The 16811-nt window shown below is 40.2% G+C and overlaps 1 protein-coding gene across 1 annotated transcript in view; it reads right to left on the bottom strand.

The window, feature by feature from the left end:
• The window catches only part of RMDN2 (regulator of microtubule dynamics 2), a 115286-nt gene extending 100032 nt beyond the window's left edge, over positions 1–15254 (bottom strand). The window contains exons 1-2 of the mRNA XM_017947441.3: positions 14574–15254; positions 10270–10737 (exon numbers count right to left, since the gene is read on the bottom strand). Coding sequence (XP_017802930.1) covers positions 10270–10721 — 452 coding nt within the window. The 5' untranslated portion in view covers positions 10722–10737; positions 14574–15254. The remainder of the gene's footprint in view (positions 1–10269; positions 10738–14573) is intronic.
• Between the last annotated feature and the right edge of the window lie 1557 nt (positions 15255–16811).

Here is a 16811-nt window from a genome sequence, read left to right as displayed (position 1 = left end):
TGACGGGTTGATGGGTGCAGCAAACCAACATGGCACATGTCTACCTATGTAACAAACCTGCACGTTCTGCACGTGTATCCCAGAACTTAATAAAAAAGGAGCAAAAACATGATGACCTAAACATCCATCAACAGGGAAATAAACTAAGGTATATTCACTCAAAGGAATGCAGCATAGCAGTTAAAAAGAATGAAATAGTTTTATGCATATACATATCGATATAAAAAAAAAATTTATTGCAAAGCATGTTACAAAACGTGTGTGCCATATAATGACATGTATGTAAATTTTAAGGAAAAAAAATGCACACCAACTTCAAGATGATAATTTCCCTGAGAGAAAGGAGAGTGGGTACTTCAATTACATATGTGATGTTTCATTTTTTAAAAGATCAGAAGTAGAAAATAACTTTGTTTTGCAAATTTAGACAACCATAATAGCAAGGCATATAAATCACCACACAATGAGCTTCTGAATCTCTGTTTATCTCCATGCTTTTAACAACTGAAGTTCCACATTAAAACTGACTTGACAGGAGCAAATAATGGTAAGAGTAAAAACACAAATGAACAAAAAGCACTCTATATTTTTGGCTCATGAAAGTGAAAGTTAAAGTTTCAAATAAAACCTCAAAAACGTGTGTCTGTGGCCTTACTTCCATCATCATTCTCTATTATTTATGAAGTAATATTATCTAAGGTAATACATACTATGCCTGCTACTATGGTATTCTGGGAGTGGATTTGTGGGGTTTTGTTTTCTTTTCAAATAATCAGTACTGTTTCTGTTGATACTATATGAGGGTATCATATGAACCTGACACTAAATGAAAATACGTAGGGCAAGAAAAAAAGAAAAAAGACCCATATGGTCACTATACAACCCTGAGTCTAATTTTGAAACTCATCTATTCTTCCTAAAGCTCACAGTGAACTGAAAGAATAATGAATTTGTTACTTTCAACTGGAATAAAAGTTAACTTTTTAAAAAGATGTTTCTAAAGCTTCATATAATATTGTAATTCAAATAATAGTTTTAGACCCATAGAATGATAAAGCAACATAAGTCAAATATGACAAAGAGAGGTAGGAAGCTTAAAAAATAAAATGAACTGAAAAGTTTTCAGAAATCACTCAAATTTAAATGAAAACATGAACGTGAACTAGAGACCTTAAGAGTATATTTTTTACCATGTCCTCAAAGGGACCCAACTAGCCTCTGATACCATCCTCCCTAAAAATAGTACTCCCCCATATACCCAGCTTTTGGGGTCGAATACTATTCTCATCGAAAGAAACTGATGCTGCCACAGCAGTAGCTGATTCTGTCTTGGAGTGACAAAAAAATTAAAAAAAAAAAAATAAGTAAAAACATGTGATTACCAAGAAGCAAAGATGCTTTCCAAAATGTTAACACTAGTGCTAAAAAGGACACAGACACAAACTTAACAGACCCCTCTGAGGGCCACCTTATGAGAATCTGAGCATTGTTCATCACCACCATACCTAGCAGAAAATCAGCTGAGCCCCAGAAAAGGCATAAATGCATAGGTCCATAATAATACTTGTGTACTAAGAGACAGCACACAAGAGATTCTAACGGTTACAGAAAATATGTTCAACTGATCTACCCAAATTTCATGAGTCCTCCACTCAAGTTTTTGTCAACAACTAAGGACAGAATTAGATATCTTTCCTTTCTTATGTGAAACAAATAGTATCAGAAAATTGTGGCTGATATCCATTTTTTGAAAAGAAGTAAAAATCTTCAGGTACCTATTGTAAAAGAGAAATGTTACATATGGAACATGTAACTGTCACTTAATGTTTTAATTTTTGCTGTCAAGGACACTTGTGTAGGAAGAGCACATCCCACCTTAAAAGTGGGAAAGAGGGATGACTCTATCTCCCCATGGCCAGTCTTCAGTCCCACAGGAGATTATAAAAAGACAGGCAATCTAAAATTTACACAAATATACTTTACAAAAACCTTGTTTTTTAAAAATATTTTATTTATTTAAAGTTAGTTTCTACATGCTTATTTAGAAAAATTTCACATCTAAATTTTTTTTATCTTATTCCTTTCTCAAAAGAATCCAAACTGTTTGTCTGCTTGTTTTGTTTACTTTTCTAAAGGAGAGCTAAACAGGAAAAAGCTTCTCCCCTTCTTTACTGAGTGCCATTTTCTGTAATATAGTCCAAGGCACTGGGGATGTACTGCATCTACTCTAGTGTTTTATTGCTAACAAAGGCACCTAGGATCAAGCAAGAGGAGGGAATGTCTCTCCTGACATCAGTCTTAAAGTTTTGGCATGTCTAGTTTTTTCAACTAGCTGTACATTACTGTCATTCATAAATTTTACAAATCCTTCTTGAATCCACATAAAAAATCTGTGCCTACACCATTACTTGCAATTAAGTCCCATAATTATCTTCTTTATACTTGTCCTAAATGAATCCTAAACTTATCAAAGTTTGCCTCTTTTTCCAGAATTTTAGAACTTCTTGAATAAGCCTATGCTCAACTTAACCCGTGTCTTTTTAGATCGAAGGCCATTCACCCTTTTGGTCTACACTCCTTTAGCATAAATGGATTTTTCCTCTCAGTCTAGCGGATCTTCTCTGGTTAGTCCCTAGTTCCATTAGGTCTTTTCTAAGATGCAATTGCCAAAACTGCACACAGGACACACGATGAGGAAATACCACAGATTTACGTACAGGTAGGATAACCATCTGGTTTGTCTTTGATAACTCTCAATGATGCTCAATGCTATGTTGGGATTTTTGTTATTATTAGAGTACTAACCTGCTGTTTTCTACATCCATAATAAATAAGTACTAGGTCTCTTTTCTGAGTTACAGTTTCAAATGATTTAAGATTATTTTAGATTCCTTCTGAATAGTTCCCTTCCCTATTTTAAAACCAGTCAACAACTTTTTGTTGCTGTTCAAGAACACAAATTTTTTAGATCTTCCTAGAGCTATCATTTGTGGCTCTGCCCTATTTGAAAACTATTGAGAGTCATTGTTCTAGTTCACTTACAAAGAGGCTAAACAATTCCAGTCCTAGCACTGATGTCAAAGACCTGATCAACTATTTACATTTTTTAATCTATGAAATTATGCTTTTATCCCTAGCACCTCCCTCTAGATCCTTTGTTTCCTCCTTCCAGATCCCTTCTCCCAATTCCATGGTAATTTAACAGATCATTCATTCATTCAAGAAATCTTTACTGGCATCTACTCTGTGCTAGGCACAGAAATAATGTGTTAGGACTACAACAATGAAAACACAAGGTCACTGCCTTCAAGAATTTCAGGCTGTATCATATTCACTAGGGCTCCTTTTTTTACCTGCCTATTTTATTCCTCAAAAACACTAGTCAGGCACAATTTCTTTATTCACACGTTACTTCCTTTTCCCTAAAAGAATATTTGTTGATGTTTCTGGTGTTAGAATTCAATGGATTAACCCATGCAAAAACAAGACAGAATCACCTATATATTCTCAAGTCTTTTTTGACCTGCATTACAATTCAGTAGCCAGTAGCCCAAATGGCTATTTAAATTTAAATTAATTACAATTAAATACAATTACAACTTCAATGAAATCAAAGAAAACTTCAGTTCCTCAGTTGCATTAGCCACATTTCAAGTGCTTTGTGGCCACAGGGGGCTAGTGGCTACCATATTGGGCAGCACAGACTTGGACCATTTCCATCACTGCAGAAAGTTCTTTTGAATAGGAGTGGCTAGAGAATTCTCACATAAGGAGTCACACAGTGGCCACATTAAAACAATAGGTTATACACTTCGGCAAATAATTACTGCCTTCCTCAATATTCACATAATACCACCTGCTACAAGTTATTTATATTCCTTTGGTCAGTATGGTCTACACTAGCTTAAATACTGACTACTGAATATGACTTTAATTATAATCTAAGTCAAAATATCACTCCTTTTCACTTTATGTGAGCAGCAGAATACATGACTGGAATCCATAATGAAAATACCTAAATAATAGTAATAATGGAGACTTGAAGCAAGATGGCCGAATAGGAACAGCTCCAGTCTCCAACTCCCAGCGCCAGCGACACAGAAGACCGGTGATTTCTGCATTTTCAACTGAGGTACTGGGTTCATCTCACTTGGGAGTGCCGGACGATCGGTGCTGGTCAGCTGCTGCAGCCCGACCAGCGAGAGCTGAAGCAGGGCGAGGCATCGCCTCACCTGGGAAGCGCAAGGGGGAAGGGAATCCCTTTTCCTAGCCAGGGGAACTGAGACACACAACACCTGGAAAATCGGGTAACTCCCACCCCAATATTGCGCTTTAAGCAAACAGGCACACCAGGAGATCATATCCCACACCTGGCCGGGAGGGTCCCACGCCCACGGAGCCTCCCTCATTGCTAGCACAGCAGTCTGTGATCTACCGGCAAGGCAGCAGCGAGGCTGGGGGAGGGGCGCCCGCCATTGCTGAGGCTTAAGTAGGTAAACAAAGCTGCTGGGAAGCTCCAACTGGGTGGAGCTCACAGCAGCTCAAGGAAATCTGCCTGTCTCTGTAGACTCCACCTCTGGGGACAGGGCACAGCTACACAACAACAACAACAACAACAACAAAGCAGCAGAAACCTCTGCAGACGCAAACGACTCTGTCTGACAGCTTTGAAGAGAGCAGTGGATCTCCCAACACGGAGGTTGAGATCTGAGAACGGACAGACTGCCTGCTCAAGTGGGTCCCTGACCCCTGAGTAGCCTAACTGGGAGACATCCCCCACTAGGGGCAGTCTGACACCCCACACCTCACAGGGTGGAGTACACCCCTGAGAGGAAGCTTCCAAAGCAAGAATCAGACAGGTACACTCGCTGTTCAGAAATATTCTATCTTCTGCAGCCTCTGCTGCTGATACCCAGGCAAACAGGGTCTGGAGTGGACCTCAAGCAATCTCCAACAGACCTACAGCTGAGGGTCCTGACTGTTAGAAGGAAAACTATCAAACAGGAAGGACACCTACACCAAAACCCCATCAGTACATCACCATCATCAAAGACCAGAGGCAGATAAAACCACAAAGATGGGGAAAAAGCAGGGCAGAAAAGCTGGAAATTCAAAAAATAAGAGCACATCTCCCCCGGCAAAGGAGCGCAGCTCATCGCCAGCAACGGATCAAAGCTGGATGGAGAATGACTTTGACGAGATGAGAGAAGAAGGCTTCAGTCCATCAAATTTCTCAGAGCTAAAGGAGGAATTACGTACCCAGCGCAAAGAAACTAAAAATCTTGAAAAAAAAGTGGAAGAATTGACGGCTAGAATAATTAATGCAGAGAAGGTCATAAACGAAATGAAAGAGATGAAAAGCATGACACGAGAAATACGTGACAAATGCACAAGCTTCAGTAACCGACTCGATCAACTGGAAGAAAGAGTATCAGCGATTGAGGATCAAATGAATGAAATGAAGCGAGAAGAGAAACCAAAAGAAAAAAGAAGAAAAAGAAATGAACAAAGCCTGCAAGAAGTATGGGATTATGTAAAAAGACCAAATCTACGTCTGATTGGGGTGCCTGAAAGTGAGGGGGAAAATGGAACCAAGTTGGAAAACACTCTTCAGGATATCATCCAGGAAAACTTCCCCAGCCTAGTAGGGCAGGCCAACATTCAAATCCAGGAAATACAGAGAACGCCACAAAGATACTCCTCGAGAAGAGCAACTCCAAGACACATAATTGCCAGATTCACCAAAGTTGAAATGAAGGAAAAAATCTTAAGGGCAGCCAGAGAGAAAGGTCGGGTTACCCACAAAGGGAAGCCCATCAGACTCACAGCAGATCTCTCGGCAGAAACTCTCCAAGCCAGAAGAGAGTGGGGGCCAATATTCAACATTCTTAAAGAAAAGAATTTTAAACCCAGAATTTCATATCCAGCCAAACTAAGTTTCATAAGTGAAGGAGAAATAAAATCCTTTACAGATAAGCAAATGCTTAGAGATTTTGTCACCACTAGGCCTGCCTTACAAGAGACCCTGAAGGAAGCACTCAACATGGAAAGGAACAACCGGTACCAGCCATTGCAAAAACATGCCAAAATGTAAAGACCATCGAGGCTAGGAAGAAACTGCATCAACTAACGAGCAAAATAACCAGTTAATATCATAATGGCAGGATCAAGTTCACACATAACAATATTAACCTTAAATGTAAATGGACTAAATGCTCCAATGAAAAGACACAGACTGGCAAACTGGATAAAGAGTCAAGACCCATCAGTCTGCTGTATTCAGGAGACCCATCTCACACGCAGAGACATACATAGGCTCAAAATAAAGGGATGGAGGAAGATTTACCAAGCAAATGGAGAACAAAAAAAAGCAGGGGTTGCAATCCTAGTCTCTGATAAAACAGACTTTAAACCATCAAAGATCAAAAGAGACAAAGAAGGCCATTACATAATGGTAAAGGGATCAATTCAACAGGAAGAGCTAAGTATCCTAAATATATATGCACCCAATACAGGAGCACCCAGATTCATAAAGCAAGTCCTTAGAGACTTACAAAGAGACTTAGACTCCCATACAATAATAATGGGAGACTTCAACACTCCACTGTCAACATTAGACAGATCAACAAGACAGAAAGTTAACAAGGATGTCCAGGAATTGAACTCATCTCTGCAGCAAGCAGACCTAATAGACATCTATAGAACTCTCCACCCCAAATCAACAGAATATACATTCTTCTCAGCACCACATCGTACTTATTCCAAAATTGACCACGTAATTGGAAGTAAAGCACTCCTCAGCAAATGTACAAGAACAGAAATTATTACAAACTGTCTCTCAGACCACAGTGCAATCAAACTAGAACTCAGGACTAAGAAACTCAATCAAAACCGCTCAACTACATGGAAACTGAACAACCTGCTCCTGAATGACTACTGGGTACATAACGAAATGAAGGCAGAAATAAAGATGTTCTTTGAAACCAATGAGAACAAAGATACAACATACCAGAATCTCTGGGACACATTTAAAGCAGTGTGTAGAGGGAAATTTATAGCACTAAATGCCCACAAGAGAAAGCAGGAAAGATCAAAAATTGACACTCTAACATCGCAATTAAAAGAACTAGAGAAGCAAGAGCAAACACATTCCAAAGCTAGCAGAAGGCAAGAAATAACTAAGATCAGAGCAGAACTGAAGGAGATAGAGACACAAAAAACCCTCCAAAAAATCAATGAATCCAGGAGTTGGTTTTTTTGAAAAGATCAACAAAATTGACAGACCACTAGCAAGACTAATAAAGAAGAAAAGAGAGAAGAATCAAATCGACGCAATTAAAAATGATAAAGGGGATATCACCACTGACCCCACAGAAATACAAACTACCATCAGAGAATACTATAAACACCTCTACGCAAATAAACTAGAAAATCTAGAAGAAATGGATAATTTCCTGGACACTTACACTCTTCCAAGACTAAACCAGGAAGAAGTTGAATCCCTGAATAGACCAATAGTAGGCTCTGAAATTGAGGCAATAATTAATAGCCTACCAACCAAAAAAAGTCCAGGACCAGATGGATTCACAGCTGAATTCTACCAGAGGTATAAGGAGGAGTTGGTACCATTCCTTCTGAAACTATTCCAATCAATAGAAAAAGAGGGAATCCTCCCTAACTCATTTTATGAGGCCAACATCATCCTGATACCAAAGCCTGGCAGAGACACAACAAAAAAAGAGAATTTTAGACCAATATCCCTGATGAACATCGATGCAAAAATCCTCAATAAAATACTGGCAAACCGGATTCAACAACACATCAAAAAGCTTGTCCACCATGATCAAGTGGGCTTCATCCCTGGGATGCAAGGCTGGTTCAACATTCGCAAATCAATAAACATAATCCAGCATATAAACAGAACCAAAGACAAGAACCACATGGTTATCTCAATAGATGCAGAAAAGGCTTTTGACAAAATTCAACAGCCCTTCATGCTAAAAATGCTCAATAAATTCGGTATTGATGGAACGTACCTCAAAATAATAAGAGCTATTTATGACAAACCCACAGCCAATATCATACTGAATGGGCAAAAACTGGAAAAATTCCCTTTGAAAACTGGCACAAGACAGGGATGCCCTCTCTCACCACTCCTATTCAACATAGTGTTGGAAGTTCTGGCTAGGGCAATTAGGCAAGAGAAAGAAATCAGGGGTATTCAGTTAGGAAAAGAAGAAGTCAAATTGTCCCTGTTTGCAGATGACATGATTGTATATTTAGAAAACCCCATTGTCTCAGCCCAAAATCTCCTTAAGCTGATAAGCAACTTCAGCAAAGTCTCAGGATACAAAATTAATGTGCAAAAATCACAAGCATTCTTATACACCAATAACAGACAAACAGAGAGCCAAATCAGGAATGAACTTCCATTCACAATTGCTTCAAAGAGAATCAAATACCTAGGAATCCAACTTACAAGGGATGTAAAGGACCTCTTCAAGGAGAACTACAAACCACTGCTCAGTGAAATAAAAGAGGACACAAACAAATGGAAGAACATACCATGCTCATGGATAGGAAGAATCAATATCGTGAAAATGGCCATACTGCCCAAGGTAATTTATAGATTCAATGCCATCCCCATCAAGCTACCAATGAGTTTCTTCACAGAATTGGAAAAAACTGCTTTAAAGTTCATATGGAACCAAAAAAGAGCCCGCATCTCCAAGACAATCCTAAGTCAAAAGAACAAAGCTGGAGGCATCACGCTACCTGACTTCAAACTATACTACAAGGCTACAGTAACCAAAACAGCATGGTACTGGTACCAAAACAGAGATATAGACCAATGGAACAGAACAGAGTCCTCAGAAATAATACCACACATCTACAGCCATCTGATCTTTGACAAACCTGAGAAAAACAAGAAATGGGGAAAGGATTCCCTATTTAATAAATGGTGCTGGGAAAATTGGCTAGCCATAAGTAGAAAGCTGAAACTGGATCCTTTCCTTACTCCTTATACGAAAATTAATTCAAGATGGATTAGAGACTTAAATGTTAGACCTAATACCATAAAAATCCTAGAGGAAAACCTAGGTAGTACCATTCAGGACATAGGCATGGGCAAAGACTTCATGTCTAAAACACCAAAAGCAACGGCAGCAAAAGCTAAAATTGACAAATGGGATCTAATTAAACTAAAGAGCTTCTGCACAGCAAAAGAAACTACCATCAGAGTGAACAGGCAACCTACAGAATGGGAGAAAATTTTTGCAATCTACTCATCTGACAAAGGGCTAATATCCAGAACCTACAAAGAACTCAAACAAATTTACAAGAAAAAAACAAACAACCCCATCAAAAAGTGGGCAAAGGATATGAACAGACATTTCTCAAAAGAGGACATTCATACAGCCAACAGACATATGAAAAAATGCTCATCATCACTGGCCATCAGAGAAATGCAAATCAAAACCACAATGAGATACCATCTCACACCAGTTAGAATGGCGATCATTAAAAAGTCAGGAAACAACAGGTGCTGGAGAGGATGTGGAGAAATAGGAACACTTTTACACTGTTGGTGGGATTGTAAACTAGTTCAACCATTATGGAAAACAGTATGGCGATTCCTCAAGGATCTAGAACTAGATGTACCATATGACCCAGCCATCCCATTACTGGGGATATACCCAAAGGATTATAAATTATGCTGCTATAAAGACACATGCACACGTATGTTTATTGCAGCACTATTCACAATAGCAAAGACTTGGAATCAACCCAAATGTCCATCAGTGACAGATTGGATTAAGAAAATGTGGCACATATACACCATGGAATACTATGCAGCCATAAAAAAGGATGAGTTTGCGTCCTTTGTAGGGACATGGATGCAGCTGGAAACCATCATTCTTAGCAAACTATCACAAGAACAGAAAACCAAACACCGCATGTTCTCACTCATAGGTGGGAACTGAACAATGAGATCACCTGGACTCAGGAAGGGGAACATCACACACCGGGGCCTATCATGGGGAGGGGGGAGGGGGGAGGGATTGCATTGGGAGTTATACCTGATGTAAATGACGAGTTGATGGGTGCAGCAGACCAACATGGCACAAGTATACATATGTAACAAACCTGCACGTTATGCACATGTACCCTACAACTTAAAGTATAATAATAATAAATAAATTTAAAAAAAAATAGTAATAATGATAATAATCAATTCAACATGAGAAATATCTTAAAGAAACTTACCCTCCTTCACTTTCTGCTTCCTCTGAACTATTACTTGTTGCTGAACTTTGAATTGTAGGGAGTCTTCTTTTTCTTGCTCTGTGCTGAGGGCTTACCTTATGAACAGTTATTTTCCCTCCAAGTTCATCTTGTATATATTCCTCCAGCTTTGGAACAGTTTCTTTAAGAAATCTGATTTCCTCTTTGAGTTCTTCCATATTTGTCAGTAATTCGTTTAACTTCTCCAGTATCTGAAGTTGCCTTTCTTGAAAGATCACTGTTGTTCCTTGGTCATTATGTATTTCATCTTGCAAAGTTATTGAATTAAATGTATTATCCAGAGAAAGAAATTTAGGTAACTTCATTGCTTTCTCTGGTTTACGGACCTTGTGGTACCACAAGAGCAGCAAGCTGATTCCAGCAGTGCCCACCATGATGCCAAATATCAGCTCTTTGTTTGTGGAATGAGGCATTTCTTGGTTTTTGTTTCTAAAATTAAAAACATAAATGTAAATGACTGTTTATGTATTTGTCCAAGACAAAAATATAGGTGCTTTTTCAATCAACAAAAGCCAAGTTTATATCACAAAAATCACTCTATGCCTATCACAGGGCTTATAAAAAGTAGGACAATTGCCCAAAGGATGGGAAAGGACAAATGGAAGTATACTGTTGTAAGAATCTTAGATTACAATGAAGAATTATCATATTAAGTTAAAGATGCAAAACCACTAAAAAGCAAACCACTAAAACAACCACTAAAAAGTAAAAAAAAAAAATCCAAGGTGATACATAATAAGCCAATAATAGAGATAAAAATAGAACACTAAAGATACTCGCTTGGTCTAAAAGAAGGCAGGAGAAGGAGAAAAAAGAACAGATGGGCAAATAGAAAACAAATAGAAGAGAAATTATGCCATTATTAAGTGGGCAAATGGTGCCAAAAGATCAAGAAATAACAGTTTTTGTTTGCCAACAGAAAAGACCCCATAAAAAGAAAAGAAAAATTGATGAAGTAGACATACAGAAAACTGCATAGCAATCAACTTGAGAAGGCAAAGGAGGTGGACTCTATTGTACAAGTACAGGAGTTGACCTTTGATGGGAACATAAACCATTCATTCATAGTCATAAAAGGCAGATTATGTGAGCAGAGATTTAGGTAGGTGGGTAGATGCAGTGCTGGGAGGTTATGCAAGCTCTCTTTGATGGCTTCACTGTTCTAAGTGAGATAGGAAGCAAAGTAAATAGCTGGGAGTGAGAACTGGGGAAGAAATATCAGTAAGATGAAAATTCTGAATTAGGTTGTATACCTGAAATTCACCATCCTCTGCTATATATCCTATGATTCCACATATTCTATCAAGCATTGTTTCTTACACTTTAAATGGCCAACTAAATGTAATGTTTCAAATGCTTCCTTGGTGGTCTAATGGTTAGGATTTCTGGGCTCGCAAATGCCCTATGGAAGAGGGTCTGAGAGAACAAGCAGCCATAATCTATTTCCGAAAAACCTGCTTAAAAGAATGTCTTTGGATTCCTATTTTACTGGATTGTATGCCTGGAACACAGAAAGTATCCTGTTTGGATGCTCTACACTTCATTACAGGCCTAAGTGTCAAAAGAAGGATTGACTTTAAAATAATCTTCCAGAAATTACCTCAGGTGTTAGTAAACATTATATCCAAGAGATTTAAGAATCCCTTATTTTAAACCAAAGATTCCAGAGAAAGCCTTGGTACTTAATCTGGCCTGCTTTACCTCACAGAAATTTGCCTGGAATTAACTTGAAAATTTTTTTTTCACCTAATTGGTAAAACTGGAAACTGTAAGTCTAACCATCTGCCCACTCCCAGCTCATCCAGGAGACAGGCCAGCAGCAGATTCCAATCAATTTGTAACTTCAGCTGAAATTGTAGCTAATTATTGCTAGATGTGTAAATGTATTCCTACAAAAAAATTATATCATGAAACTAAATTATCTTGAAAGCTTATTGCAAAAAGATAAGAAAAATCACTCTATGCCTATTAATTACAATTGCATTCCAGCTAATAATCACACATCAAGTTTAATCATCTTTATTTTTGTCAATAAAATTATTAAGGCAGGATGTCCATTCGCTGATATAGAGGTCTATTAAAGGGAATTTTCCTATCGTGTTTGCTTTCTTTTGCCCATATCTTGGACTTTTACATTAATATAGCCTAGTTTGAAAATATTTTCATTTAATAAGCAAATAAGCAGAAGTAAAAATCTATCTAGGAAGGAGAACTTATTCTTGAGACAGGACCAGGTTTCAGCAGTCATATTTTGGTTGGCCCTTTCTTTAGGAACTGCACCAATTCCAAATCATGTCTTCCATGCAGGACCTATTCTTATTTTGCAGATAAGTGAACTGAGGCACACAGGTGTCAAGTCACTTACCCAGTGATCATCCAATTAGGAAGTGAAAACTGTCACCTTTCTTAACTCTTGACACCCTGTTCTTAACTCTTGGATGCACCCACAACATGTGGGAGATTTGGAAAGCATCAACAAGGAGGTGGGAAGGAGAGTGTTGACTGAGCAAAGATGCTCAGAGCTGAAATATTATTTCAGAACCACGAAAATTAACTAGAAAAAAATAGAATCAATGGAGCGGATATGTTTTAAACAAACACAATTAAAGACTAATAGTTCAAGCTATGTTTGAGTTTTATAAGAGTATAAAACAAATGTGCTTCCACACAGGTAATTTGAAAAATGACACATTAAAAATAATGTACAAAATACATCAGAATACTTGCTTGCCTTCAGAATAATTTCAAAGGTTGTATGAAGTCATTTACATAGCTTTTTTTTTTTTTTTTTTTGAGAGTCTCGCTCTGTCACCTAGGCTGGAGTGCAGTGGTACAATCACTGCTCACTGTAGCCTTGACCGCTTGGGCTCAAGTAATCCTCCTGCCTCAGCCTCCCTAGTAGCTAGGACCACAAGCATGGGCAACCACGCCCGGCTAATTTTTACATTATTTGTAGAGAGTGAGTCTCCCTTTGTTGCTAGACTGGTCTCGAACTCCTGGGCCCAAGCAATCCTGCCTGCACCTCTCAAAGTGCTGGGATAAGCAGCATGGACCACCACGTCCAGCCTTGTTAGCTTTCATACTTCTATGTTAATAGTATGCACTTGTAGTATGAAAATATAGTAATTAAAAACTTTACCAAACGGATTTTAGAACTCTAATATTTTAATAATCAGATGCAAAGTATTATGTTACATTGCAATTTGTAAGGTGCTAGTAAATAACAATGGAAAATGACATTTTAATATAGATTATCGCACTTAATGTGTAAAATTAATTAAAGGTTAACAGAGATGAGAATCAAGTATTCTAAAATGGCATCAAAATGTTGACTCTAGAGTATGAAATGTTTTCCGAAGAAATGTCTGAAGAAACATTTCATTTCCATGTTCTAGTTTTAATTTTTAGAAGTAGAAATTATGATTTACTAAATTAATTATAATGCTTTCACCATAAATCTAGCATATATATTCATTTACTTCATCAGCAGACCCTTATAAAATGCATAACTAATAAACTCGGGGAAGTTATGAAAAATTTTGCAAGGATAAAGATACATTACAAAAAAGCCCAAGGTTTAAGTTTCCTAAGAGAATTGCACTGAGACTTGAACTAGTGATCAGATTTCCTACAGTGTCCCGGAAAACCTGGTACTTTCAAAGTGAATTCTATTGTTCATTTCATCAGGTTTTCATGGTTTTTTTTGTATTTTATAATTTATTTTAAATTCAGGGCTCCCAGGTGTTCGGCTTATTCCCCAATGTTGGCAGCACTGATAATCTGGCCTTCGTTTTTGCGTGAAACAGGCACAGACCAAGTCTGAGAGCAAAGAAACCCCACACAAAAACAAAATGCTTGCGCAAGGCTGAAAGGTTAAGATCCAAGATGCCGAAGCGACAGCCCAGCAAGTGTCTCTGGTGAAATTCTTTGGGGTTTGCAGGGACCAGCCGGGCCGAGGCACCAAACTGCCTGTTCCCCACGCACCCCACAAGGGGCAGCGTGCGAGGAAACACCGGCGACCTCCGGGGCTAGGGCTTCCGTGGCGCAGGGTCAGCGAGGGATACACCCGGGTAGCCACTACGATCCGCAGCTCCGGGCCCGGGAACGCAGAGCAGCCCTCACTGGCAGACTCAAGCTTCGGGAGGGACACACCGACCCGGAAGTGCAGTCGTCCCCACCGCAAGTACTTCCGCTTCCCTCCGTAAGTCCCCGGCCCGGTCCGGCCCCCACCGGCTGAGCCGCCCCCTCCCAGACTGCGCACGCACCTGTGTTCAGTGCTCCGAACTTTCAGCGGTCGGAGAGCGGAGACTAGCACCTGCTGGCGGGCAGTGGCGGGCGGACAGTAGTCCCGGAGTCCGCGGGTCCTAAGGTCCCGCGCCGCGGCCGTCGCGTCCTGACCCAGATAGCGGAGGCGCCGGGGGAGGAGCCCGCGGCCGCTCGGCCCGCCGCTCCTGCCCCCTCTCGCGGTGGGTTCAACTCTACCGGAACCGGCGCTGGGTGCACCTTTTGCAGAATAAAATTGCACACCGCTGGGCGCTTGGCTCGCGCCGGACAGTGTGTCTCGGCCGTCGCCTCCCTTCGAAGCCAGTCGGGCCCTTTTCCGCCGCCTGGACTCTGGGCCTCCGCGCTAGCCCCAGCGGGTTCCCTTTCGCGTAGCTGCCACTCCGCACGCCCACCCCCAGCTCGCTTCGTTCCGGCTCCCAAATCCACTCCCTCTCCCCTAGATAACCCTTTTTTCTGTGCCGTTTCTAGGCACAACCTTGCACTTTACTCCGCACGACTGAGTCAAAGGCAGACGCCTTGCACTAATTACTGATATCCGCAGCCCCGTGTTCATAGCTTTAACTCACATTTTCTTTTAATGAGAATTTTGCCAGCCTCTTCTTTCTCCCCGCCAGAGTTGCCTTTAGATGAAATCCCCTATTTTTTCAGATGCCTGACATTTAAGGTTTTACCCAGCTTTTTGTGGTTTGTATAATGAAACTCACTCTACTAAATACACCCTTAAAAACTGGGCCGGGCGCAGTGGGTCACACCTGTAATCCCAGCACTTTGGGAGGCTGAGGCAGGCGGATCACCTGAGGTCAGGAGTTCGAGACCAGCATGGCCAACATGGCGAAACCCCTATCTCTACTAAAAATACAAAAAATTAGCCGGGCGTGATGGTGGACGCCTGTAATCGCAGCTACTCGGGAGACTGAGGCAGGAGAATCTTGAACCCGGAGGCGGAGGTTGCAGTGAGGCGAGATTGTGCCACTGCACTCCAGCCTGGGTGATAGAGCGTCCCCCGCTCCAAAAAAAAGCAGTACATACACCCCTTCTGTACTGTCCTCACCTTAAGTATTACTGCCTTAAGCCTAGGTTTGCATAACAATCTCTAAACTTCCCACCAATATATTGAGCAGAATTAAAAATGGGTACACTCTTTCTTAAAACAGCAACAACAGACAACACCCATAAAGCTATGAAGAATCCAGAAGGCTTCTTTTGCAATCCATATGCTACTGCTTACGGATAGGGATTCAGGGATTCTATAGGCTCTTTAAAATGCTTTCTTGAGCTTCAAGCAAGCCGCATTGAAGAATAAGTAAGCCTGGCCATGGTCATTTTATTAAAAGTAATTTGTAGCCTGGCGCAGTGGCTCACGACTGTAATCCCAGCACTTTGAGAGGCCGAGGCGGATGGATCACTTGAGGCCAGGAGTTCGTGACCGGTCTGGCCAATATGATGAAACACCATCTTTACTAAAAATAGAAAAATTAGCCGGGTGTGGTGGCACACTTCTGTAGTCCCAGCGGCTCGGGAGGTTAAGGCATGAGAATCGCTTGAACCTCAGAGGCAGAAGTTGCAGTGAGCTGAGATCGGGCCACTGCTCAACAGCCTGGGACAGAATGAGACTCTGTCTCAAAAAACAACAAAAAAAAACCTAAGTTGTGTTTGGGAAAAGAGCAGACTAATCTTTAATCTCTCAGATTCGAAACTAGTAAGATACAAACCCACTTTCACTCCTATTTATTATGGTTTGCAGCAACCTTGCAATGTAATACTAGCTTCATTTCACTAGAATACAATATGATATAAACCGATCATGCAAAAAAAAATTTCTCTTTTAGCAAGATTTAGATACCAAAGAAGCTTGACTGTCTCTTCACTAATACTTAAAAGGAGCTTTTTAGTATTTAAAACAAAATTTAAGCTTTTCCAGGAGCCCACTGATTTTTCACTGCTGCATCCCCGGCACATAACACGGAAGAGGCTTGCAATACAAATGTGACGTCCGGGCTGTGACCAAGGCCTTACCAGTCGATTCCAAGAGGAAGATGGCAGCTGATACTGACTTGATCTTCAAGTTCAGGACATAGACTGTGTCACACTTGCTCCTTTCCAATACCTTTGTTTCTATTCCTTGACCAGTAAAAATTATCTGAAAGGTAGAAACTCAGGGACAGTGACAACCATTGACCTTGGCAAAGCTGAAACTAAATAGCAAAGACAGGCACCAT

Source organism: Papio anubis, chromosome 14, assembly GCF_008728515.1.
Source record: "Papio anubis isolate 15944 chromosome 14, Panubis1.0, whole genome shotgun sequence".
Classification (NCBI taxonomy): domain Eukaryota; kingdom Metazoa; phylum Chordata; class Mammalia; order Primates; family Cercopithecidae; genus Papio; species Papio anubis.
This window is presented reverse-complemented; position numbering and strand designations above follow the sequence as displayed.